This window comes from Chiloscyllium punctatum, chromosome 35 (assembly GCF_047496795.1).
Source record: "Chiloscyllium punctatum isolate Juve2018m chromosome 35, sChiPun1.3, whole genome shotgun sequence".
In the NCBI taxonomy this organism is placed as follows: Eukaryota; Metazoa; Chordata; class Chondrichthyes; order Orectolobiformes; family Hemiscylliidae; genus Chiloscyllium; species Chiloscyllium punctatum.
Genome location: NC_092773.1, coordinates 20,834,496 through 20,858,858, shown reverse-complemented (window position 1 = coordinate 20,858,858; position 24,363 = coordinate 20,834,496). Strand labels below are relative to the sequence as shown.

The following is a 24,363-nucleotide window of genomic DNA, read 5'->3' as shown; positions in this document are numbered from 1 at the left end:
GGTTCCTTTTACCAATGCCATGTTCCATTTATCAATGCCAGGTTCCCTTTACCAGAGCCAGGCTCTGTTTACCCGCAGCAACCCCACAGTTCCAGTTTCCTTTTTCTCAGTGCCAGGTCCCAGGTCTCGAATCTCTCTCTCACACACAATGTTAAGCTCTCAGGGCAGTACAAGCACAAAAGAAAAGTATTGCGCTTTCTGGGAATCAGAATTTTTTAAAAAGAGAATAAAAGTACACGCAAATGTTGAAAATACTCAGGTCTGGCAGGATCTGTGAAGAAACGCAATCAGGCTGCCTGTGCCAAGGCTCCCTCTCCTGGCACAGAGTGGCGTTTGGGGGGGTGGGGGAGAAGTGAGACTGCAACATCAGCCCCAGGGTTCCGCCCCATCCACAGCTTCGATTTAAAGCCGGAGCCGGGAACCAGAAGCAGCTCAGAGCGGAGAAGGCACAGAGAGAGAGGAGAGAGAGAGAGTGAGAGGGGGGGACACCGACTGACAGAGTGATACTGGGTGAGTAACCAAGGGGCCCGGCTCCGTTCTCAGCTGGGGGGGCTCAGTTGGTCCCATTCTCTTGCTGATCGTATTCCATCGGGGGGTGTCAGCCTTTAACCCATTAACCCTCTGCCCGCTCTCCAGTCCTTCTCCAATACCATCCCCGCCTCAAGTCTGCCCTCGATCACCCCATTCAGATCCCTCCCAGCCCCATGTGGCTGATCATAATTCGGCGTTGGTGTAAATTGCACCGCGACAGGGAGCGAGGGACTTGTTCACTGTGTTTCAGATTGAACGCCTATGGAGGAGACGGGAGAGTTAATCTCACCTCTGTTCGTTGCTTTTTATATCTATATATATATATGACTGTGAATGGTGGTGCGGAATCTGAATTTTGTTTTTTATTATTCACCAAGGAAGGTGTGTCTCTTTGTGTGTGTTTGTGTGCCAAGCCAGTCCCCAGTGTTCCTGAATGGGCGTCCAGGGCAGGAAAAGAAATTAATCATCTTAAGGTCCACCAGAAGTCCAGTGGAAGTCTCCCTGGATCTCACCGGGGGAGGTCACTCACTTGCGTCGGGTGGCCCTGTCAGGTTGTGGGAACGACCCCACCCCCTCCCAACATGGAATGAGGTGGGGGTATTCTGTCCACCGACGTAGGATCTGAGCAGGTTCAAATATAAGCAGTCTGCAATGCGAGCCATTCCAAAGAAATCCTGAATCTGTTCACGATTGGCAAAACCGAATGGGGGGGAAAGCAACTCCAGGCTATTTCTGCTCTGGAATCCTTTGAATTCACTTCCTCTTGCACACCTCATACTGGTGTGGAGAGGGTATCGTAGTTTACTGATCTGCCGTGGGGCGCCAAGATAATGGGCTGGGGTATTGGAGGTCTGACAATAAGGGATATAAGATTAGACAAATTCAGAGCAGGAAGGAGGGGAGCAGGTTAGATAACGTCAATGCGTGGAATGACTATTTCCAGCCCTGAAACAGCTCGGTAGCTCTCAGTTGGCATAAAAGCAATGGGATGAAAGGCCTCCTCCAAGGGTGTAAATGACCCTCTGTGTCTGTCCATTGAATGAGCATCCTCCCATCCTGTATAAGACCCATCCACATCTAATGGTTAGAAAGCACTCAAGAGGTCCCAAAGAGCTGTTCACTACTGTTTTGTGATGTGTGGCCACTGTTACAGTGCAGGGAACATTATGGCCAATATCGATCCAGCAAGAGTCCAGAATGTGATCATGTTCAGACAGTCTATTTCGGTGCTGCTGTCTCAGGGATAAATGTTGGCAAACACAATTGCCTGCAGCCTTCCCAGATTTTTCTGGAACAGCTAGGTTCAGAAGATCCAAACCCTTTCCCAGACTTCCACAGGAATGTTCCCTTGACAGGAAAGCTTCTCGGATGTGGCTGGTTTTGTGCTGGGCTTCCCTCTGTGCCAATGTTATTTCTGCTGTTTGTATGCAATGGATTTGGATGGTGACACTTGCTGTCTGTCAAACCACCGTGGGGTAATAGACTGCAGCTGCGAGTTTGCATTCTGAGTTTTTCATTGCAGTTTGTTTTTTTTACCTCTTGATTTTCAGCTTTGGACAGGGTAGGGAAATGACCAGTTTTCCTCCACATGTTAAAAACTGTGTCTGTGGTGAAGAATTGCATGACTAACTGGCTGAGCTGGCCATTTAACTCCTACCCAGAGATTTTTGCTGTTGGCTTCGCCTGATCTGAGTGCAAGGCTGGTGTGGCCTGGGTTTCCCAGGGGAGGCTATGCCTGGAGCTAGGGAGGGACAACACACAACAGTCCCACTCCCAACCCCCTGAAGCCAAAGTTATCTTTTGAGTGCAGCTTGTAGTCAATGCTGAGGCCCTGATTTCCCCCTCACCCATTCGAGGGTTCCTGCAGGGTCAGCTAGATTATTCATTGCTTAGCAACCAGAGTGCTGTGTGTATGTGTTGGGCGGTTTTTAGTCACTAGGTCAAATTAACTTCTTGTCTGATTATCACGGGAAAGGAGCTGAGGAGCAGAGGATGGAATTTAGAATCTGCATGAGTTTCTGAATTTCGTTATAGATGTGCAGATTAAAAATTGGCTGAGGGGCAGAAACAAATAATAACAGTGAACAACCTTTTTCTTCCAGATTACAGAAAAGGATATTGTTGGGTTTTCCAGGGCTCAGTACAGAGACGACTTTTTGATAATAACTTAAACAGTCTGTACAGCATGATTTCAAAATATGCAGATCATATGAAAAGTGTAATAGGCAATGAGGAGGATAGTAACAGACTTTGGGAGGACTCTGACAGCCTGGTGTGTTGAGCAGATATATGGCAGATTAAATTTTAACATAGGGAACAGTGAAATCACTCATTTTGGAAGGAGCACTGATGAGACATAATACACTTAATGGTACAGTTTCAAAGTGGTTGCGGGTACAGAGAAATCTGAGAGTGTATGTTCATAAAGTATGGGAAGCTCGGCTTAGAAAAGGACAGAGGAGACTTACCAGGATATTCCCAGAGATGAGGGCCCTCAGTTCTGAAGAGAGGTTGGAAAGTTCAGAGTGTTTTTCTTGGAACATCGAGTAGACTGGATAAAGGTTTTCAAACTGATGTGAGACTTTGATTGAGTACTGTGTCAATAACCAGAAGCTGAAAATCGTTAGTGAAAAATTAGGAGACATGTTTTCATTCCGGGAGTTATCAAGATCTGGAATATTCATATCTGAAACGGCGTTGGATGCTGATTCTGTAACGCATTTAAAAGCGAGTGAGACAGGTATTTGAGGACCCTAAAGACATAAAGCAGGCTGTGAGACTGAGTGCAGCTACTCTTTCAAAGTGCCAGTGCAAGCACGACAAGCTGAATGGCCTCCTCTGCCCGGTGATTCTGGTTTGAACTGCTTGAAGCTCTTCAACACGTAAAGCCATTTTTTTCTCTCATTTTTGCAGAGCAGAATCTTGCTTTGTTGATGCTTAAGCCTTGGAGAAGGGTGGAGCGCAGTGCAGCATGATTTTGAGGAGGAGGTTAAGTGTCAGGCAGTGATTCTCGCACACAGAACGAATTGAAGCCTCTTCATTAGAGAACTGTTTGCTCTTGACATCATGGGAAAAGGTCTGGGGTGAAATAATTAGGCACGCACAGTGATAGAAAAGTTTCAATGCCACTGAGAGAGCATTGTAGTGCTTCCTGTACTTTCTTTCTCTTTTTATATTCTGTCTGTGAATAATCTTTATGAAACTAGGCATGGGGCCAGAATCACTATTGCTTTGGCCCAGCCCATCTCAGATGAAGACTGGTGAGAGGGAGGCAACATTATTGCCTCTGTTCTCTGGGTGGAATGCAAGAGTTCAGTGAGAGAACAGGAAAGAAAGAAAGGGGGCCGCTTCTATCTTGAGCCCGTGTGTGGGAGAGAGAGACTTCGAGAGAACTGAGCTAACAGAGAATGGTGGCTCGGTGGTTAGCATTGCACTCTCACAGTGCCTGGGACCCAGGTCCAATTCCAGCCTCTGACAAATGCCTGTGTGTAGTTTGCACATTCTCCCCGTGTCTGCGTGGGTTTCCTCTGCAAGCTCCGGTTTCCTCCCACAGTCCAAAAATGTGAAGTTAGGTGAATTGGCCATGCTAAATTGCCCTTATTGTTCAGAGATGTGTAGCCCAGCTATATAAGGCATGGGATTGTAGGGTCATGGGGGAATGGGTCTGGGTAGGATACTTTGCAGAGCGTCAGTGTGGACTTGGTGGGCCAAATAGCCTGTTTCCACACTGTAAGGATTCTATGCGAATTCTGTCCAAAAAGTATATCGACCACACTGAGCTCACAGTCCTGGTATTGGTCCCTGGATGATTTCAGGATAAATAACATCTGGTTCTGACTTTTCTCGATTTCACTTGCTGACTGAGCAACCCAGGGTCAGCATACAGGTTCAGCAGCTTGAACAATGAGGTTTTCACAGACTGTGTAATGAAAATCCTTCATAGATGACCCCTTTTCAAATTACTGTGGTTTATCTCTCTCTCTCTCTCTCTCTCTCTATTCCTTCTATTTCTTTGTAATATATGCTGCTCCCCTCCCCTGGTGGGTAAGGAGATAATTGTGCCATCTCAATGTTTCATTTCTGGCCTCTGTGCTTAAAAAGGGTGTGCAGGAACTCTTGTACCAATGCCCAGAGCATGAGACAATGCCTTGCCGAGAGCTTGCTTTCTCATCCCTATAAGCCTCAGTGTGTCTAAGGCCTGCACACACCGTAAAATAGACGGCCCAGTTCACAATCTCTGCCCGAATCCATGTCACACACCATTGGTCCACTTAGTCGTCAGTGCCAGCACGGGTTGTGGGTTGAAATGCTACCCCACGACTTGGGCAGAAGATCCTGGCACACATTCCAGTGGAGTTCTGGGAGGAGTGCTACACTGTTAGAGATGCTGCGCCTTTCAGATGAGATGTGAAGCTAAGGCCACGACTGCCCTTTCACTTATGTGTAAAAGGGCCTTTCGCAGCGATTTTGAGAAGTGAGTTCTCCCTAGCGTCAAGACTGATCTGTGAACCAACATCACTTTGTGAAAGAAAAACAGTTTATCTGTTCTTTATTTTCTGGGATAATGTACGGAAATTGCAACTGTGCCCATGCTTCAAAAAGAACATATGATTGATTGCCTCAAGTTGCAAGGTTAAACCAAACTATCCCTTGCATACTAAGTTTTACAGGACTGCAGCAGTGAACAATTGAAGTTTGGAAATGAGAAAGATAAACAACTGAGATGAAGTATTAGAAGAAACAGCTAAACCACAACTCAGAGTCTCTTCACTCAGCCAGCAGGAGACCTCCTGCAGGCCCAGATTGTGGTCTAGCCACTGATCATGATGAACGGGGGAAGGGCAGTCACATGTGCTACTTAAAACCTAACACGCCAACCCTTAGGAATGGGGTCTTGGAAGCCATATCATTCCTGCTGCCGAACTGACTTGTGGCACGTTAGTGCCAACTTCATCTTGTACTATTGTTAATCGTGCAGTCGATTCTGCTATAATGTGCATTTCTTAAACACAAATTGGCTGGACCACAACTGAAGAATTTAAACCATTATTTGTAGAATGCGAACTTGCCTTACCTGTATTGGCTATAAAGCGATTCTGGTCCCATTGATTTAAATGGTGCTTCTATTACATGATTTTCTTATAATGAGGGGTCAAATGGGAGCAGAACTATCGCATTTTATCAGAATAGTCTGTCTCTAAACTGGGTGCACGGGGTGGGCGTTAACTGGGGAGGAAGTAGGAACAGACTGAAGATCAGAGAGGCCTGGGTTTAAGTCCCACCGTCACCAGAGATATGTAATAACTTCTCTGAACAGGTTGATTAGAAAATTAAGTTTTTTTTTCTCGAAGAAAAGAGCAACAATGGCCGATAGTAGTTGTTTCCAAAAAAGGAACATACTGAAGTGTATGCAGTGGTCAAGTTTGATGCTAGATGTTTATGACCGGTTTCTCAGGAAAAAAAATGCTTAAATTGTGCAAAGATTGGCTCTGGTTTTTATCATTTACCACCTGGCTTTCTGGAATTTCACACAGCAACTTTCTGGGCAGTAAGAGACCGGTATGGGGTTATGTACAGAGTAAACGTCTTTTATCCATCAAATAATTTCAGGGTAGCTATAGTCAGGTCAGAGACAAAGTAAAGCTCCGTCTACACTGTTCCAGCCTAACCTTGGATGAGATGTGTACTAGGAAATTGCAACACTTTTCTTTCGCTGTATCAAGTTGTAGATTTGAGGAAGATCAACCATTTAGTGCTAAATTTGCAATAGCTTGGTTCCCATTTTCCAGATTGACTGGGCATCTACAATTAAGTAATGAACCATTTCAGTGAGGGACCAGAGGTTGGATTACATCATCTCCGTAACTGTGATAGCCATTCACAATAATTTCTGATGACCGACTGCATATTGGAAACACCATCTCTGCCACCATCACCACCAGCTTCCCCAACACATGTTCTACACAGCCGCATGATCATTTCTGTTCCATTTAAACATATGACCACTTGATATTTTCACATCCACTTCTGTAATGTGTAGGCTGTCACTGTGTTGACCACATTCAAAGTCTACAGCACTGACCCCAAAGAAATCACTACTTCATTCCGCACGCTATTCCAATTCACATCCCCACTTTTGCGCACACAAATCTTTTATGGTTGGACAAGTTGAATATGTTGTTGTTAAAAAGGTATAGAAGCTCCTTGGCTTGGAGAAACTTTATTAGTTACATAAATGTTCAGAGGAATTTATTAGAAAGTTCTAAATTGCTGAAGGTTTTGACAGAAGCTATGAAGAAATTGCCTACATTAGTGTGAGGGTCACTAGCCAGAGGACACATAATTAATGAAAATGACAGTGGAACAAAGGGGGAGATGGGATAGATTCTTTTTGACACTGTTAGTTGTTTGGATGAATGCACTGCCTAAATGCAATGCCTGTCCAGCAGCAAGCAATAATTGATGCCATGGAATATTCTTCTTTTTCAGAAAGAAGTTTCGATAACCACGATAAAGGAAGAATATGGCTCTATTGAGAATTGTGACCACTATATCCCTGCTTTTCATCCTTGCTGCGGCATCTGAAGTAAGTGTCTCACTTTCACACTCCAATCATTCCCCTTCATGCAACATTTCCTCATTTCTTTCTTTTTGTTTGTTCTCTATCTCTGTCTCTCTTTTCTATTTCTCTGCTACACTCTGTTTTCTCACTCTTGTGTGGTTCTCTCAACTCGCTTTCTCTCATATTGATCTCTCTCCTCTCGCTTTCTCTCATTGATCTCTCTCATCTCGCTTTCCATCACTGCATCTCTCTCTCTCTCTCTCTCTCCCTCTTTCACACACAAGTAAAGGACTTACTTGAAATACTCAGCTTATGTTTGAATATATCTGATCCTGAAGTGATCTGAAAGCGTGAAGTATAACTGGTTAATGTGTCTGTATTGACTCAGGTGCAGAGTTGGTGACAGTGAGGAAGTAACTTTATTTCCTATTCTGTACCAGTACCACACATACAAAGGGCTGGCTACTGTTGAAATTAATTAATTTTATAAAGAGCAACTACAAAGTAAACCCTTGTTGGGAAAAGGGATCCAATAAACATTTAACATGTGCATTGGTGAAATATCATTGGCCTGGAATGTTAACTCTATTTCTGCTCAGAAGCTGCCAGAGTGTTGAGTATATTGGTTTTGCATTCTCCCCTCCTTTCCAACAAATAGAGAGGATTTTTTCAGTAATGTCTGTCAGTTCAATTTACACATGACTGAAGTGGTATGTGCAACTTGAAAGAGCAGCAGAAGCAGATTCGGTGATAACTTTCAAAAGGGGAAAAAGCAGTGGGGGTGGGACAAATTAGATAGCTCTTTCAAAGAGGCTGAATGCCTTCCTTCCACTCAGTAATATGCTGATCTGCTGTTCTGTTTCAGCCACAGCATTTGCGATTTAAACGGGGGACGAGAGGCTTAACGTCTAAGGCTACTCAAGGTAAGTTCCTTTCTGTAGACAAGTCTCAGTAGTCATGCTGAATGTTCTCTGCTATGAATATAGCAAACAAGCATGTGAACCGATGTTGATGATGTTGTTGTTGTTCTCTGCTGGGCTCTAACTGCTCTGCACATGCTCCATTGCCAGCTGAATTTCCCGAAGAACGGAATCTCCCATTTCCAACAGTTATGCAGTCCTTGCTGGGTGGCAACTTAGCAACCAGGTCATCTGGACTCAGTTATGTACAACAAAGCTCAGCCCCTCTTAACTGTAGCATGGATACTGCTTCCCTCCACATGTTCATGTAAAAATCCCTGTGATCATAAAGAGTTCCAAAATGGGCAAAGCCTCAATTACTCTGAACTGTGATGCCTGGTTGTGGGCAGAACGTGGGAACCATTTTGCTTGCAGCAAATTCCCACCAGCAGCTGTGAGAGTAAAGATTAGTCAATTGGGCTTTTTGATGGTGTGGCTGTGAAGGAATGTTGGTCAGAGCCATGGGAAAACTTGTCCTCTCCAGCAGTCTGAATGACTGAGATAGGTTTTAATATCTCGTCCCTGCCAACATTGTGGCACCCCAACAGTCCACCCCCGTTACTGGGGTGATACTCCCCCAGCACTGCCCCTCTGAGTTTTTGGTGCTTCCTCTATACTTCCCATTTGATGGATCAGCATTTCTTTTTAACTCCTTTTACAATGGTAAGGCATTCCTTCAGCACTGCTGTCCAATAATGCAGCACCCCCTCCAACTGTGCCTTTCCTCCTTCAATATTGCCCATCTGGCGTGCTGTGCACTTTCTATATTGCTTGTCCAGCAGAGCTGTGCTCCTTCCATGCTGCTTCTTCCAATAGCTTGACTGGAAGTAACCTTAAAAAAGTTGGAGCCATAGTTTTCAACGGTGAAGTTAGGGTGGTAGGAGTTTGAATATTACATCTGCAAAGTGGAAATTGATGCCAGATCAAATGTTAATGTTAAATTCGAGATGTCTAGATCATAGATGTGAAGGGACATGGAGCAACAGTAAATCCTTGGGTTGAGGTCACAGTCATGATTTCATTGATTGATGGGAAAAGCTTGAGTGTCTCAATGACTGTCTCCTGTTCCTCTTCCACTCCCATGAATTGCCTTGAGTGCCTGACAACATTTAAATGAGCTGCTTTTAAGGTATTTAGTATTTTTGTGTTCACTGTTCATTGTTATGACATTGTTAAGGATCGCTGTGCCTACAGTCACCATGTTGGGCTGGTCTGAACTTGCCTTAAACCTCCCAGCATGCGCTTATAGCTCAGCCCATTGTGCAATTTTCACTGTCAACAGTTTTTCTTTGTTTTAGGACATTGCACGAGCTCGGATGGCTCATTTTGGTACCAACATGATGAGACCTGGCTACAGATTGTGGGACGACGGATCAAATACTGCCGTTGTAACTGGCCTCGAATTCAATGCCACAGTGTACCAGTGCGAGGTGTGTGTCTGCATGCGTGTGCACCATGGAACCACACTCTGCTGTTTGAATCAGCATCTCAATTTACTGGAGCTTCTAACTCATCGAGAGCTGATCGTATACTCTGTTAATAAGCAAAAGCATGGTTTTCACTCTCTAAGTCAGTGTCACAAAAACAGGAAGCCTGCCCAGCCCCTCTATCTCACTACCCCCTGTCCACCCTCATCTCAGGTGGCATTGCCCGGTCGGTACAGAGGGAATGTTTCCATGGGTAAGAAAAAGCGAATCTAGAGGCCATCAATATAAGGGAGTCCTCAAGAAATCTACTCACTCTAACAGGAAGTGGTTGAAGTGGATCATATCAAGATGGATAGGAACATGATGATGGAGAAAGAGTTTCAACAATACCAGCATGGACAGGTTTAGTTGAATGGCCTGTTTCTATGCTGTACATTCTGTATAATCCTTCAGAAAGTGACTCCTGATTCTTCTCACTCGAGATGTCAGGTGCTGTGTGTAAAGGGAAGTTCACTGCTTAACTTCCAATCATTCTGAGAATGCATTTCTCCACACCATCTTCCTACAGTCTTGATCCTCATTCTTAGAACCATTTCTCCCCACGAACGTGGGCGGCACGGTGGCACAGTGGTTAGCACTGCTGCCTCACAGCGCCAGAGACCTGGGTTCAATTCCCGCCTCAGGCGACTGACTGTGTGGAGTTTGCACGTTCTCCCCGTGTCTGCGTGGGTTTCCTCCGGGTGCTCCGGTTTCCTCCCACACTCCAAAGATGTGCAGGTCAGGTGAATTGGCCATGCTAAATTGCCCGTAGTGTTAGGTAAGGGGTAGATGTAGATGTAGGGGTATGGGTGGGTTACGCTTCGGCGGGGCGGTGTGGACTTGTTGGGCCGAAGGGCCTGTTTCCACACTGTAAGTAATCTAATCTAATCTAAAAACATTCTGCAAACTTGATCCTCTTTTTTCACTGTTCACTCAGCCATTTCGTCCAGTCATTCTTTAACTGAACAGCACTCGGAGTAATGTTCTGTCCTTGATTCAAGGATATTGCACCTTTCCCTAGCCTCCCCTTGAGTCGATCAGCTGAATGACTCAAGTAACATTCCCCCTCCCACCAGTCCAGTGACCTTCACCTCCAATAAGTAACGACTCTCTGGAGCCCTTCCAAACAACATGACAACATGTTCGAAACCCAGGAAGAGGAGGGAAAGGTAGGCTGGCGGAAAGGGTAAAATAGTTTCTTGGAGTGACTGAAAATGATGTAACTAAGGGCAAAAAGCAATTTTTATGCTTGAAATCTTGAGTGCTAGATTGCTGGTGAGATGGAATGGTGGAGTTGACTGAGATCATTCTGACTGGTGGCCGTGTTTATTGACCCTCACAGATTGCACCCAGAATAAATGCTACAATGGGGGAATATGTCGCCAGGCCCTTTACTCTCAGCACTACATATGTAAGTGCCAAGCTGGGTACAGTGGTCCACTGTGTGAGTTCGGTAAGTAACATTTACCAGCTTTCTCCTGGAGCTTTCTGCAACCAGACTGATCTTCACTTTTTCCAACCACTCTGACACCCCCGCTCTCTGTTGCAGACACCAAGGCGCAGTGTTACCAGGATCGAGGGACCGGGTATCGAGGAACCTGGAGCGTCAGCCGCTCTGGAGCAAAATGTCAGAACTGGAATTCAACCGCAGTGTCCCGCACTCGTTACAATGGTCGCAGGCCAGATGCCCACCAAATGGGACTTGGGAATCACAATTACTGCAGGTACAAAACATTTGAAGAAAGAAAAACTTGCATTATTTTAGCCCCTTTCGTTATCTCAAAATATCCCAAAAGCCCGTACATCCAAAAAACTTATTTTTATGGAGTCCATGTTTTATGAATGGAAACATTTTGATCAAATACACACAGTAAGGAACCATATGCAGTGTTGCATTTATGAATAGATGCAGTATCAATTTTAATATTAGCTGAGGAATTAATTTTGGTAAGAGAAATCCCTATTTTTTTATCCAAGTAATTTTTTTAATGTCTTGTTAGGACAGTCAGGGCCTAGGTTTGGCATCTCAACCTCTGAAAATGCAGCACTCCCTCAATACTGCTTCGAGTGTCAGCTAGGATTACATACTGAGATGTCCAGAGTGAGACTTGAACCTCCAACGGGTTTGATTTAAAAGGTGAGAGTATTACACAGTAGGCTGCAGCCAGTCCCTGGTCTTTGCTGGCCCTTCTTTTAATTGTTGCTTGCAGATCCTTTCAATGGCCAATCTCATACTTCACTCCAATCATCTGCAAACCTCTGGAGTGACAGTTTGTTCTTTTAAAGGAGCCAACACAGCCCAGCCCCACTGTCTCTCCTACCAATCTCTCCCAATAGTTATAGCTGATTCAGCTCAAACTGAGGATTAGTGGTGTTTCTAAGAAGGAGAAAAGGAATGTTCAAACACAGCAAGAGTCCAGACATTGAGCTAATGTGTTCAATGTGTTTGTTTCTTCACCTTTTTCTCTTTGTTAATATGTACATCTTTCTCTTTTGCAGGAACCCTGACAATGATACAGTGCCCTGGTGCCATGTCTACAATGGCCACATCCTGACCTGGGACAAGTGCAGCATTCCTGCCTGCCCAAAGAGTAAGTCTCCCCTATTACGTCTCTCAAAGGTGCAGCGATAGCCATTTGTCTAATTGGGTGATGTCTAGGAAAACCCCCAGACTCCTATTGCTCCCTCACAAGATTCCACTCTCTCCTTTTACGTTGCCTCTAATGACACTGCCCTTGTCGTCAAAGAGATAGGGGCTTGGGAGTCTGTACAGGAGCTTTACAGTCAGAAGAGCAAGGGAGTTATTATTAACAAGGTTTTTGTTTGATGGTAGATCACAGCTCTGAGTGCTACACCAAAAATGGGGCAGATTATCGTGGAACCAGGAGTTACTCGCAGTCTGGGAGTCGTTGTCTCAACTGGGATTCTGAAGTGACCCGCCACAAGCAGCATAATGCATGGATACACAATGCTCATCGCTTGGGGCTGGGAAGCCACAGTTACTGCAGGTATAACTCAGAGGAAACAATTAAACTCTTTCTCTCTATCTCTCTCTGTCACGCTATCTCTCTCTCTCTCTCTCTCTCTGTCTGTCTGTCTGTCTCTCTCTCTCTCTCTCTCTCTAACCCTTCACGAACACACACAGCTTTTCTCTTGGTTTGTAGCTATTAGTCTGTTTGATCTTTCTCTTATTGGCTGGTCTGTGCTGAAAGTGCATCTCCTCTATCTTCAACCCTTGCCACTTAACCCTGTGTCGGTATGCGGACACTCTCTCACTCACCAGTTACCCTTTGTCAGGTTACTGCCACTCACAGTTTCACCATTAATCCCATGTCTGTTCACTGACACTTTGACAATTTTCTGTTCTTATTCCAGGAATCCAGATCAAGATATCAAGCCTTGGTGCTATATTATGAAAGGAAGAAAAGTCACCTGGGAATATTGCAACATTGAGCGATGTGCTGCATCAGGTGAGAATTGCACCCTGACCTCAACTCAGTTTATGTGGCGACAGCGATACAAATATTTACGGACACACAAGCACTTGGGCCTCACTGTTAGCATAAATTCATGTGTGTACAATTGCAGATACATGAGCACAGGTTCACTTGCACTCAGGCTGACTCCCAAATACAATTGCATGTCGATACTCAGACACATCGTTGCAATTGCCTGCACACGCATACGTTGACACACATGGTCATTACAAACACAAATATACATACACACATAGATAAGCACAGACGCAATGTTGTAGGTGGAGACTGACTGACTGACTGTGTTTGCACTTAGAGTCATAGAGATGTCCAGCACGGAAACAGACCCTTTGGTTCAACTCGTCCATGCCGAACAGATATCCCGACCCCATCTAGTCCCACCTGCCAGCACTCAGCCCATATCCCTCCAAACCCTTCCTATTTGTATATCCATCCAGACACCTTTTAAATGTTGCAATTGTACAACCCTCCACTACTTCCTCTTCCTCCACACACACACACCACCCTCTGCATGAAAAATTGCCCCTTAGGTCTCTTTTATACCTTTAACCTCTCACCCTAAACCTATGCCCTCTAGTTCTGGACTCCTCCAGATAGTGTATATTTTGAAATTTGAGGGAACTCACCCAATCATTTGCTTGATTACTTGTTGTTTTTACCATGCATGCAGAAGATACCTGTGGGAAGAGAGAGCCTCAAGCGATGCGGTACCGGATCGTGGGAGGAACCACCACCGACATAACATCCCACCCTTGGCAAGCTGCTATTTTTATCTACTATCGGAGGACAAAGGATTATGCCTTCCTGTGTGGAGGGAGCCTCATTAGTTCCTGTTGGGTCCTCACAGCGGCTCACTGCTTTCCGCGCAGGTGGGTGTAACATTGCAGTCACACTCGAAGGCCTGGTATCGCCAAGAGGCCTCAGGCAAGCTTCAAACTCAAGAGAGGAGGCAGGCTAAACTGACATTGATTTAAACAAAGAACAGTCCAGCACAGGAACAGGATCTTCACCAATGACATGACACCTTTCTAAACTAAAACCTTTTTTTCATCAATGCTGTCCCACTTTCCGTGCCTATATACATATCTGTCAAGATGCCTCTTAAACATTACTAGTGTGTCCACCGCCACCATCTCCTCTGGCAGCGCATTCCAGGTACTTTCTATCCTCTGTGTAAAGAAACCTGCCTCCTACAACTCCATTAAACCTACTCCCTTTTACCTTAAACCTATGTTCCCTCATAATTGACATTTCCACCCAGGGAAAAGATGCTGACTATCCATTCTATTCATCTTTGCATAAGTTTTAAAATTTCTCTCAAGTCATTCTTCATCCTTTGACATTCAACTGAAAGCAAATCAAGTTTGTCCAATCTCTTGTCACAGCTAGTACTCCCAAACCAGGCAACATCCTGTAAACTGTTTCTGATTCTGCTCCTAAGCCTTCACGTCCTTCTGGCAGTGTGGCAACCAGAACTGTGCACAGTATTCCAAATGTCATCGAAGTAAAGTTCTGTACAGCTGCGACATTAGTACCTTTTAAGCGAGAAAGAGATGGAATCTAAGGTGCTTTGCAAAGACAAAACGACATGAAAAAGTGCACAAATTTGTCTTCATAAAGCACTTTTCTTTTTATTCATTCGTGGGATGTGGGGCATGACTGGCTAGGCCAGAATCTATTACACCTCTTTATTTGCCTGAGAGCAGTTCAGTCAATCACATTTTTTCTGGGTCCAGAGTCACATGCACATCAGCCTACGTAAGAATGTTAAATTGCCCCTCTGTGATTCTGACAGGTATTTACAACAATCAACAGTGTTACTGTATTTAGTTGTTAGTCCTGCATTGTCCTCACATTTTTACTGAATCTAAAGTTCCCCCATCTGCACCAAACTGCAGCTACAGGAAGTTAACCAAGGGGCTTGTAACATTACATCTGGGCCACTACCTTCTTCTGTCATAACTTAATATCCCAAAGCACTTTGAAATTCATGAAGTCTTTCTGAACTGATGTAGTAAATATGGGATGCCAATCTGTGCATAGCAAGATCATCGAGCAACAATACAATACCGATTGTGGGTATAAATACTGTATTGGAGTGAACTTTGTGTTCTTCTTTGAAAGTGGGCTTTTTTTCCTTATCCTCCCAATAGAGACATGCCACGTGGCCATTTCTTTCCTAATTACTAGTGCTGAAAAGAGAGTCCAGTGAACACTTGGAGCCAAAATCAAATACAAATCTTGGAGAAAAAGACAGGTCCACAATCTCCACTACTGTTTCCATAGTTAAGGTTATCATGGAGAATGGTCTCCAACTAACCCGCCCTCTCGCTTCTGTGGTAGCTCTGAGAATTACACATGTAGCTGATGATAGAGCTCCATTAAGTGTTTTACTTTGTTTCTCAAACCAGCTTCAAAGCGCAAGAGATCAAAGTGATCATGGGGAGAACAATGCGCAAAGAGGCATCTGAGAATAACCAGATACTGGATGTGGAAGAGTACTTCATTCACAAGGAGTTTGATGAGAACATTTACAATCACGACATTGGTATGAAATTTATCATAATGTCTCCCTGCTGAAATCAGTCCCTCCACACGCAGGCCTCCCAATCACCATGCCGACCAGATATCCCAACCCAATCTACTCCCACCTGCCAGCACCCAGCCCACATCCCTCCAAACCCTTCCTGTTTCCAAGATTTGAAGTATAGGCTATTCTGCAATGATTGTTGGGAATGAAGTATTGGGGCTGGGACCTAGACTTACAAGAGATTATTACAATGACTTGCAGTATGTAAGCAGGTAAATCAGAGAAGAGGAAGGGAGTCTCAACAGTGTGTACCGGGGGGGGTGCTTTTACTATTTATTATTTGCTATCCAGTTCCACAGATGTACACCTATCCTCAAAGGCAATAAGATAGATAGATAAGCTGGCGAAGAAGGCCTATGGGATTTTTGCATTTGTTAGTCAGGGTTTTGAATAAGAGCAGTGAGGTTACACTCAAACTGTATCTAAGGTTAGTGAGGCACAACTGGGGTATTGTGTGCAGTTCTGGTTGCAACACTGTCAATAGGAAGTGATTGCACCGAAGACTGTGCAAAGGAGATTCACCATGATGTTGCCTGGGCTGCAGTATTTCAGCTCTGAAGAGAGATTGGATAGGTGGGAGATCAGAGCAGAGAAAACTGAGGGGGTACCTGTACAAGGGCAGAGATAGGAAAAAAATCTTTTACTGTTAGAGGAATCAATAAAAGGTGGCATAGACAGATAGTAAAGGCGAAGAGGTTCAGAGGTGGGATTCACTGCCTGAAACATTAGTAGAGGTGGAAACCATCACAACATTTGAGAAGTATTTAGACTTGAAGTGCCATAGCATACGAGGCCATGAGCCAAGTGCAGGGAAATGGGACTGGTGCAGATTGGTGCCTATGAACCATGAGGATATGATGGACCAAAAGGCCTTTATCTATGCTGTAAAACTCTATCACACAGCAAAAAATCTTTAGAATGGTCGAGAAAATGAAGACTGCAGATGCTGGAGATCAGAGTCACAAAGTGTGGTGCTGGAAAAGCCTGCTTTTCCAGTGTCACACCTTTTGACTCATCTTTAGAATGGTGACTGAGTGCAGTGTCTGAGCTTAAGAACATCAGAAACTGGTACAGATGTTCACATCCTTGAGCCTGCTCCACTATTCAGTAAAATTATGGCCGACATGGTTGTCACAAGAACTTCACTTCCTGCCTGACTCCCTGTAACATTCAATGCTTTGTTGATCAAACACGTGAATATTTCAACCTTGAGTATATTCACTAATCCAACATCCATTGCTGTCTTGGAGAGAGTATTTTGAAGCTTAATCCAGTGAGAGAACTCCACCTTAAGTGGCAAGCCCCTTATTCTGAAACAGTGATTACTAGTTTTAGATTCTGTCACAAGGGAGAGCAACCTCTCAGCATTGACCAAGTCAAGTCACCTCAGAATCATTAATGTTTTTAACATGATCACCTTTGATTCTTTTAAAGTTCACTGATAAGAGGCCCATTCTGCTGGACCATTTGACAAGCTCCTCATTCCAGGAATCAGTCCTGTGATCCTTCAATAATGGCCTCAGTTCGGGGCAGCAAATACTAACAGCGACTGAGACAGGAGGAGACAGTTTGTTATTGCGCAGCCTTGACTCTTGCTAAACTTTCCCTCCTTTCCTGCCTGTCCTCCTCCAGCTCTGATCAAACTCCAGTCGAAGCATGGCCAATGTGCCAAGATGACTCGTTATGTTCGTACAGTTTGTCTACCATGGGAGAAGCAGCAACTGCCTGCCTGGACTAAGTGTGAGATCTCTGGATATGGCAAACAAGAGGAATGTAAGTCCACCCCCTTAATATTTGTTTTTGTATCTGTTTCTTCTGATCAGAGGGTGGTTTTGGGAATGAGATTCCCTGACATTGAATGTTTCCAATAACCTCTGTAGATTCTGCATTCTACTCTCATCAACTGAAGGAAGGAAATGTCCGTCTCTACCCATCGCACCGCTGCACTTCAGCTCACCTGCACAATCGGACAGTCACCAAAAACATGATCTGCGCCGGAGACACTCGGGGCCTTGATGATGCCTGCAAGGTGAGTCAGATGCAGCTGGAGAAAGGAACTTGAACCCTTGATCGCCCAGGTCTTTTGACCTACTCCCAAAAGCTAGTGTGATACCACCAGGTCAAGACCAGAACTTTCTGAGCCGCTGATGGCGGGTTACTCTGTGTCTAAGCATGCCTGCTGATTCGGCATCCCCAAAACTCACCTGTTTCTTGTGAGGGATTGGGGAGGGAACAGTGGTTAACCTGAGGTGTTGTGGTCTCCATTCATCTGAGGATCCACTCACTCCCCAAAATCCTGGAAGAAATCTCGACTGAGTCTCTCTTTTTAATATTCTGCTGTTGGAAGTTGACAGAATGTAATGGCATGGAGAAGGAGACCATTTAGCCTATCATGCTTATGTTGGCTCTTTAGGAAAGGAATCCAATTTGCCACTCTTTTCCTATTTCTCAGTTACCTTCCAAATTTGCAAATTATGGTTGAGTCTGGTTTGCAGAGGGTAGATGTCCTCCTGTGGACTCTCCCAATCCACCCTGCTCAATATCTTTGCTGTATTCTGATCCCAGAATAATCCTCTGCCTGACTCTCTACCCTGACCCCAACACTACAATTGTTGCTTTTATTATGCTTATACAGGGAGACTCAGGAGGCCCCTTGGTCTGTCCAGTAGATGGTCGCATGATTCTATATGGGATCATCAGCTGGGGAATTGGTTGCGGGAAACCAGGACTACCAGGCGTCTACACCAAGGTTACTAACTACCTGGACTGGATTCACAAACACGTGGATGAAGCTTGAGGACTAAAGAGCAGTCTGAGACACAATCAGCAGCCTTTGCAACCTTCCCAACCAAAGCTGAACAATGGGAGTGTCCCCCTGCCCTCCACCCCAAGTGTAAAGAGGGGACAATGCCTGAAATGTTGCTCAGTGAGCAGCACTTATCTCCTCAAAGATTACTGGGCAGCCCATTGCCATTTGGGTTGAGAAAGACTTTTTATTCCAGTACTTTCTCTTGATTATCCAATGCTTTTGAAGCAATTTTTCTCTGCTTGCGCTGTGGCTGGTCCCTCTGAGTTCAAAGTCTCGGGTAAGGATCAGACTTGTCCCTTCAAAAAGCTGCTTCTTACACACACACAGACACGTTTTTAATCATATAATAATTTTAATAGTCTTTTTATTGAATGGTCAAACTGGCCATGAGGGCTTTTGCCTGAAACGTCGATTTTGAAGCTCCTTGGATGCTGCCTGAACTGCTGTGCTCTTCCAGCACCACGAATCCAGAATCTGGTTTCCAGCATCTGCAGTCATTGTTTTTACCTCATTGAGTTTCATCCATGCCAGGTCTGGTACCAGGCGAACTCTCCATTTTTTTCCCTTCTTTCTGTGTTCTCTCAGATTTCTTTTAAACATATGCTTGTTCCCATCGCTGCTTCACCCTGCTCTTAATAATCAGGAGACCCATGACTTTTTTTTTAATACAGCCAATTTTGTTCTAGGAATAATGTGAACTAACACCCAGTTGCTGCATTCAATTGGCTTTTTGTTAGCTGTTTGTGTTCTGCACTTATTCTATTGAAGGGTTCAGTCAATGATGAAGCGTTCAGATTCTCCGTTCAATAATGCTCCCTTGTCATATTCCATTGGATTCATCGCCGGGCAGTGATAGCAACCCTTCATTAATACAATGTGCAACAGTTACCTGTGAGAGCATTTGTATGTGCCTGTGCATATGTGTGAGTGAACGTGGTTCTGTCTGTCTATCTGTGTTTCTGAGGGACTGTTTGGGTGTTTATCTGACCAATTTTATGCTTGAGCTGAACATCCCGAGCCTGTGTGTCCATTACTCTTCTTCCTTTATTCCAAAATATCCCTCACACATAAATTTACAGATTTGAGGAACAGGATTGCAGTGTTGGAGGGTGTTCCATGCGATACCATCTGTAACTCAGCAAAAAAAAAATGCTTCCATTGCTGAGCACATCTGGGGGGTCCAAAAATAAATTTCCTTTCCGTGTGAAAAACCTTTTTTGTGGTGAAAAGAGTATAGGTGTATGTTGATAGCACCTTTGTGTCCTGTGATTCTCTGCACCATATACATTTACAATGTGGTGTGTTTTTACAGTTCACTCAGGGAGTCTGATTTTCTGTAGCGACATATGCAAGATAACTGGAGCAACAGATAGTGAAGGTAGACTCTCCGTTATTCTTTCCATCATATTACTGTTGAAGGGATTTGCAGTTTGATGTTCATCTGTCTGCCTGTGTTATGAATGTGCAATCCCTTGGCCACCATGTCTTAAAAGGTAGAACTTGAGCCCAGAGCTCTGTTTCAGAGTCAGGGACACTATCCAGTGTGCCACTAGACCTCATCCCTTTCACATCGACAATATGTTTGGGAAAATTAAGTTTGAAATATTTTAAGCACTCCTTTTGTGCTAAAATATTTATTTTGCTGATATCTTGAATGTTGTAAGATTTTGTTTGTTTAACTGGTTAATGTATGAATGCATTATTTAAAGATTTTGTATTGCACAATCCATGTTTTTTTAAAAAATAAAAGTTTTAGCTATTTGTTTAACTGGCCTGGTTCTTATTTTACTGTAAGTGAGAATGACTAAGATTCCTCTGGGTATTGGCAACTGGAATGTTTGTCTCATTCTTGTGCCCTCTAACCAGTGTTAGGATGAAGAAAAAAAAACATATGTCCCAGATATGTCAACCACTCTTGTATCCCATTCTGTAAGGACCTTAGCAGTATGAGAAACACACAGGGAAAGAGAGAGAAAAGGAGAGATAAAGTAGGATTGCACTGAGTTGCAGCAACATGCTCCCCCCTTCCTTCAGGTCAAATATGAGATGGCAATGACGGGCGAGACAAGGTCTATGGAACTGAAATCTATAAACAAGGAACCAGTCCTCCAGGAAGGAGAGGATATCTCAACATCCTCTACATCTTGTTGTGATCACTGTTTACACGCACTCAATTAAAACACTAACTGTGGCTAATATTTTGGGATGCTGATCAAAAGCACATGAACGGCTGAGGGCAATCAACAGCTGCAATGTTGGCTTCAGACTGTATTTAGTGCACGACACCACCTTGGTAAAAGAGTTGAAGCCAGTGCTGGGGTTGGTTGCTTGGAGGCTTGTGAGAAGTTGATGGCCACTTAAAGTACCCATTTAGCAATCATTATGGCATTTTTGATGACTGGCCATAATTGTGCGCGAAATCCAGATATTGAACCCAGATGTGTCACAGAATCATTTCAACACAGAATAAGGACATTCAGCCCATGCTCACTCTCTGTATTAACACATCAGTCATTCAGCACCTGGTTACATTCTTTAGGGCTAATGTTTTATGGTCTCAACTTCAGGTCATTCAACTCACATGTAATTTAAGGATATTCTTCCTTTTTGGTTTGTAAGTTACTTCGTTCTCCCATCATTGCCTCACTTCTGTGCAGGTGAATGAGTTGGGAATATAACAGGGTAAACAAGACTTGCATTTAATGTCTAATCGAAGAAGTGCATCCTCTGGCAACGCCATGCTCTTTTTGTAATGCCTTTCAATGTCACAGCACTCCTTCAACACCACACTGGAAGTCTAACTTAGATATCGCACTCAAGTCTCCAGATTTGGGCTAGCACCTTCACATTTGTACAGATGCGAGAGAGGTCCCAATGATGAAAAGATGACATTGATGATGCAGGGAGCCTCTTTGTTTCCTGCCGTCCAATGAAAAGAGTTCAGAGCTAGTCTGAGGAGTGGGAACTTTATTTCATTCTCTGTGGATTTGCACTTTGGAAAAAAGAACACAGGCATGAACTATTTTCTAAACGGTGAGAAAATTCATAAAGCCAAAGTACAAAGGGATCTGGGAGTGCTAGTACAGGATTCTGTAAAGGTTGACTTGCAGGTTGAGTCTGTGATTAAGAAAGAAAATGTAATACTGTCATTATCTCAAGAGGGTTGTAATGTAAAAGCAGTGATGTGTTACTGAGACTTGATAAAGCTCTGGTTAGGCCCCATTTGGAATACTGTGTCCAGTTTTGGGCCCTACACCTCAAGAAGGACATAATGGCACTGGAACATGTCCAGCGGAGATTCACACAGATGATCCCTGGAATGGTAGGCCTAACATACAATGAGCGGCTGAGGATCCTGGGATTGTATTCATTAGAGTTTAGAAGATTGAGGGGAGACCTAATAGAAACTTACAAGATAATTCATGGCTTAGAAATAGTGGATGCTGGGAAATTGTTTCCAATAGGTGGGGACACTAGGACCTGTCGGCACAACCTTCGAATTAGAGGGGGTCAATTTAGAACAGAAATGAGGAGACATTTCTTCAGCCAGAGAGTGGTGGGCCTGTGGAATTCATTGCCACGGAGCGCAGTAGAGGCCAGGACATTAAATGTCTTCAAGGCAGAGATTGATAAATTCTTAATCTCACAACAAATGAAGGGATACAGGGAGAGTGCGGGTAAGTGGCATTGAAATACCTATCAGCCATGATTGAATGGCGGAGTGGACTCAATGGGCCGAATGGCCTTACTTCCACTCCTATTTCTTATGGTCTTCTGGTCTTATAGATTACGACATTCTCTTTGGCTGATAGATGGTAACTGCAGCTTGGAGTACACCCTCAGAGTTGTCCCCAGAGATACAGTGAAATTGAGATGGTACAAGGGCATCATACCTTCCACATGATGCATTTTGGCGACTTGTACAAATAAAACACTTCGCCTTGTCTCTGAAGATCTCCTCGAAGTGCAGTAGCACTGACTTTAATGACAGGGCGGGGCTTGCTATTGGTCATTCAAAGCAGTGCCAACTTGTCCACAAAGCTATGTCATGCTTTGAGCCCAAATGTCATAGTGATGAGGCAGTGTGTTGGAAAGAAAAGGGAGCAACTCTGAATCTCCCTGCCCCACCTGCCTCATCTGGGGGTCATAGATCTGCCATTGTAAACCAATGGTAGAGACCAGAGACTCTGATCATACCTCATCCTTGAGTCAAGGGACAGCTGATGATGGCTGTAAGATATTTCTCTGTCCTTTATTACCCAGACCCAATATTAAAGGAGGCTCCTGCAATCCATGCACATGAATACTGTACCAGGCAGTCGCGTCATGAATCTTTCGGCAATGTGCCAAACCCCTCAGGGTTGATCTTTGGCCCAGTCCCACAAACACACTCTTGTTGTGACAGATTCTTCTTTAAAATAAAGACAAAACTGGAACTGAAAGGTTAGAAACTGTCAGGAGATACTGAACAGGCTGGGGGTTCTTTTCCCCAGAGAAGCAACAACTGAAGTGGAGTGAGCAGAGGGAGACTTTTACAATAATTGAGAGTGGATGTCCAGAAGATGCTTCCACACTTGTCAGGAGGAGACCAAAACTAAGTGCCCATAAGTATCAAGTGGTCACCGGAAAATTCAAAGCAAAATTTCAGGAAAAAACTTCTGTATGACTGAGAGTGGAGCCACAGGGTGTAGCATAGATTAGATGCATTTAATGGGAAGCTCAACTCAAAGAAAAGCAATAGTATGTGCCGCTTGGGTAAAGTGAGATTGGGGAGCAGGACCGTGTGGAGCGTTAATGCTAGTATACACATGTTGGACCGAACAGCCCGATATAGTGCTGAATTTTCTGTGCATATTGGATTAGGTTCCCTACTTCAGGCCCTTCAGCCCAATCAGCCCACACCAACCCTCCGAAGAGTGACCCACCCTGACCGTTTCCCTCGAACTAATGCACCTAGCAATATGGGCAATTTAGCATGACCAATTCACCTGACCTGCACATCATTGGACTGTGGGTGGAAACCGGAGCACCCAGACACAGGGAGAATGTGCAGACTCCACACAGGCAGTTGCCCAAGGCTGGAATCAAACCCGGGACCCTGGTACTGTGAGACAGCAGTGCTAACCACTGAGCCACTGTATTGGAGACATTTCCACTGTGAATTCTCTTGGATTGCAGTATCCATGATTCTGTACTGGGCAGGCACTGGCAATGACCCCCTCTTTAAATGCATTGAGGGAAAGGCTACTGCATCATCACATGAAGACAAGGGTGACAGTGGTGGCGGTGGTTGGAGATGCATAAGGAATAAGCAGCTGAAGCAGATTTCAGCAAACAATTGGAAGAAGAAAACCAGCCTCATTCGCTGAGGCTTAGCACTGGGATGAGCAGGATGTCTGGTCAGCTCCGGCAGCTGTGAGGTCAGGGGTGGGGGTGTGGTGGGGGGGCTGTTGGTTTGCTGAAAATACACATGAGGTACTGATTCAGAATGCAGCAAAACGTACTTCGGCCACAGGAATGAAGAGCTGCTTTGATTGGAATTTCCATTCCTTGAACAGCGGTGTAGAGTAGAGCAGAACATCTCAAATTACAGGTTTCATCGCGCAGGGAGGTTCTGATAGCTGGTTGGGACATGAACCAAGGCTGTCTGTTCTCTCAGGTGAACTCTTTCCACTTTGCTCTCTTTCCTTCATATTGTTCCTGTATACCTCCCTGCTTTACCATCGTCACCTCATCCTCCTGGTGTCAGCTGGGATTTTCCACGCATCATCAAAATATAAGTTGTTGCAGTTGCAAAACATTGCACAGCACTATCAGGAGGACAGCTAGAAGACAGTCCTCCCTGATCTCCTGTTTTCACCATCTACCCCTCAACCAGCATGATGAAACCATCTTGGGGCAGCACGGTGGCTCAGTGTTTAACACTGCTGCCTCACAGCCCAAGAGATC

At 44.5% G+C, this 24,363-nt stretch overlaps 1 protein-coding gene across 3 annotated transcripts; it reads left to right on the top strand.

The window, feature by feature from the left end:
- Positions 1 to 355: 355 nt before the first annotated feature.
- plat (plasminogen activator, tissue) lies at positions 356 to 20,159 on the top strand. Of its 3 annotated transcripts, none has more exons than XM_072554238.1 (14): positions 356 to 510; positions 7,021 to 7,117; positions 7,959 to 8,016; positions 9,351 to 9,482; positions 10,861 to 10,971; positions 11,068 to 11,242; positions 12,018 to 12,109; positions 12,352 to 12,526; positions 12,894 to 12,988; positions 13,689 to 13,884; positions 15,427 to 15,563; positions 17,238 to 17,378; positions 17,486 to 17,634; positions 18,241 to 20,159. In XM_072554238.1, exons 2-14 carry the CDS (start codon positions 7,055 to 7,057, stop codon positions 18,400 to 18,402), a joined length of 1,686 nt encoding a protein of 561 aa, XP_072410339.1. In that variant the 5' UTR covers positions 356 to 510; positions 7,021 to 7,054; the 3' UTR covers positions 18,403 to 20,159. The 3 variants fall into 3 exon arrangements, with proteins under 3 accessions (XP_072410339.1, XP_072410336.1, XP_072410337.1); XM_072554235.1 differs by having other exon boundaries at positions 358 to 510; positions 13,686 to 13,884; XM_072554236.1 differs by lacking the exon at positions 356 to 510 and adding an exon at positions 806 to 824 and having other exon boundaries at positions 13,686 to 13,884.
- Positions 20,160 to 24,363: the final 4,204 nt, after the last annotated feature.

Bases quoted from the DNA above. Each gene is read 5' to 3' on its own strand.
- plat (XM_072554235.1), top strand. From the start codon at position 7,055: ATGGCTCTATTGAGAATTGTGACCACTATATCCCTGCTTTTCATCCTT. The intron at 11,243-12,017 runs GTACAAAACATT...TCTCTTTTGCAG, and splicing joins GGGAATCACAATTACTGCAG to GAACCCTGACAATGATACAG. The intron at 12,527-12,893 runs GTATAACTCAGA...TTCTTATTCCAG, and splicing joins GGAAGCCACAGTTACTGCAG to GAATCCAGATCAAGATATCA.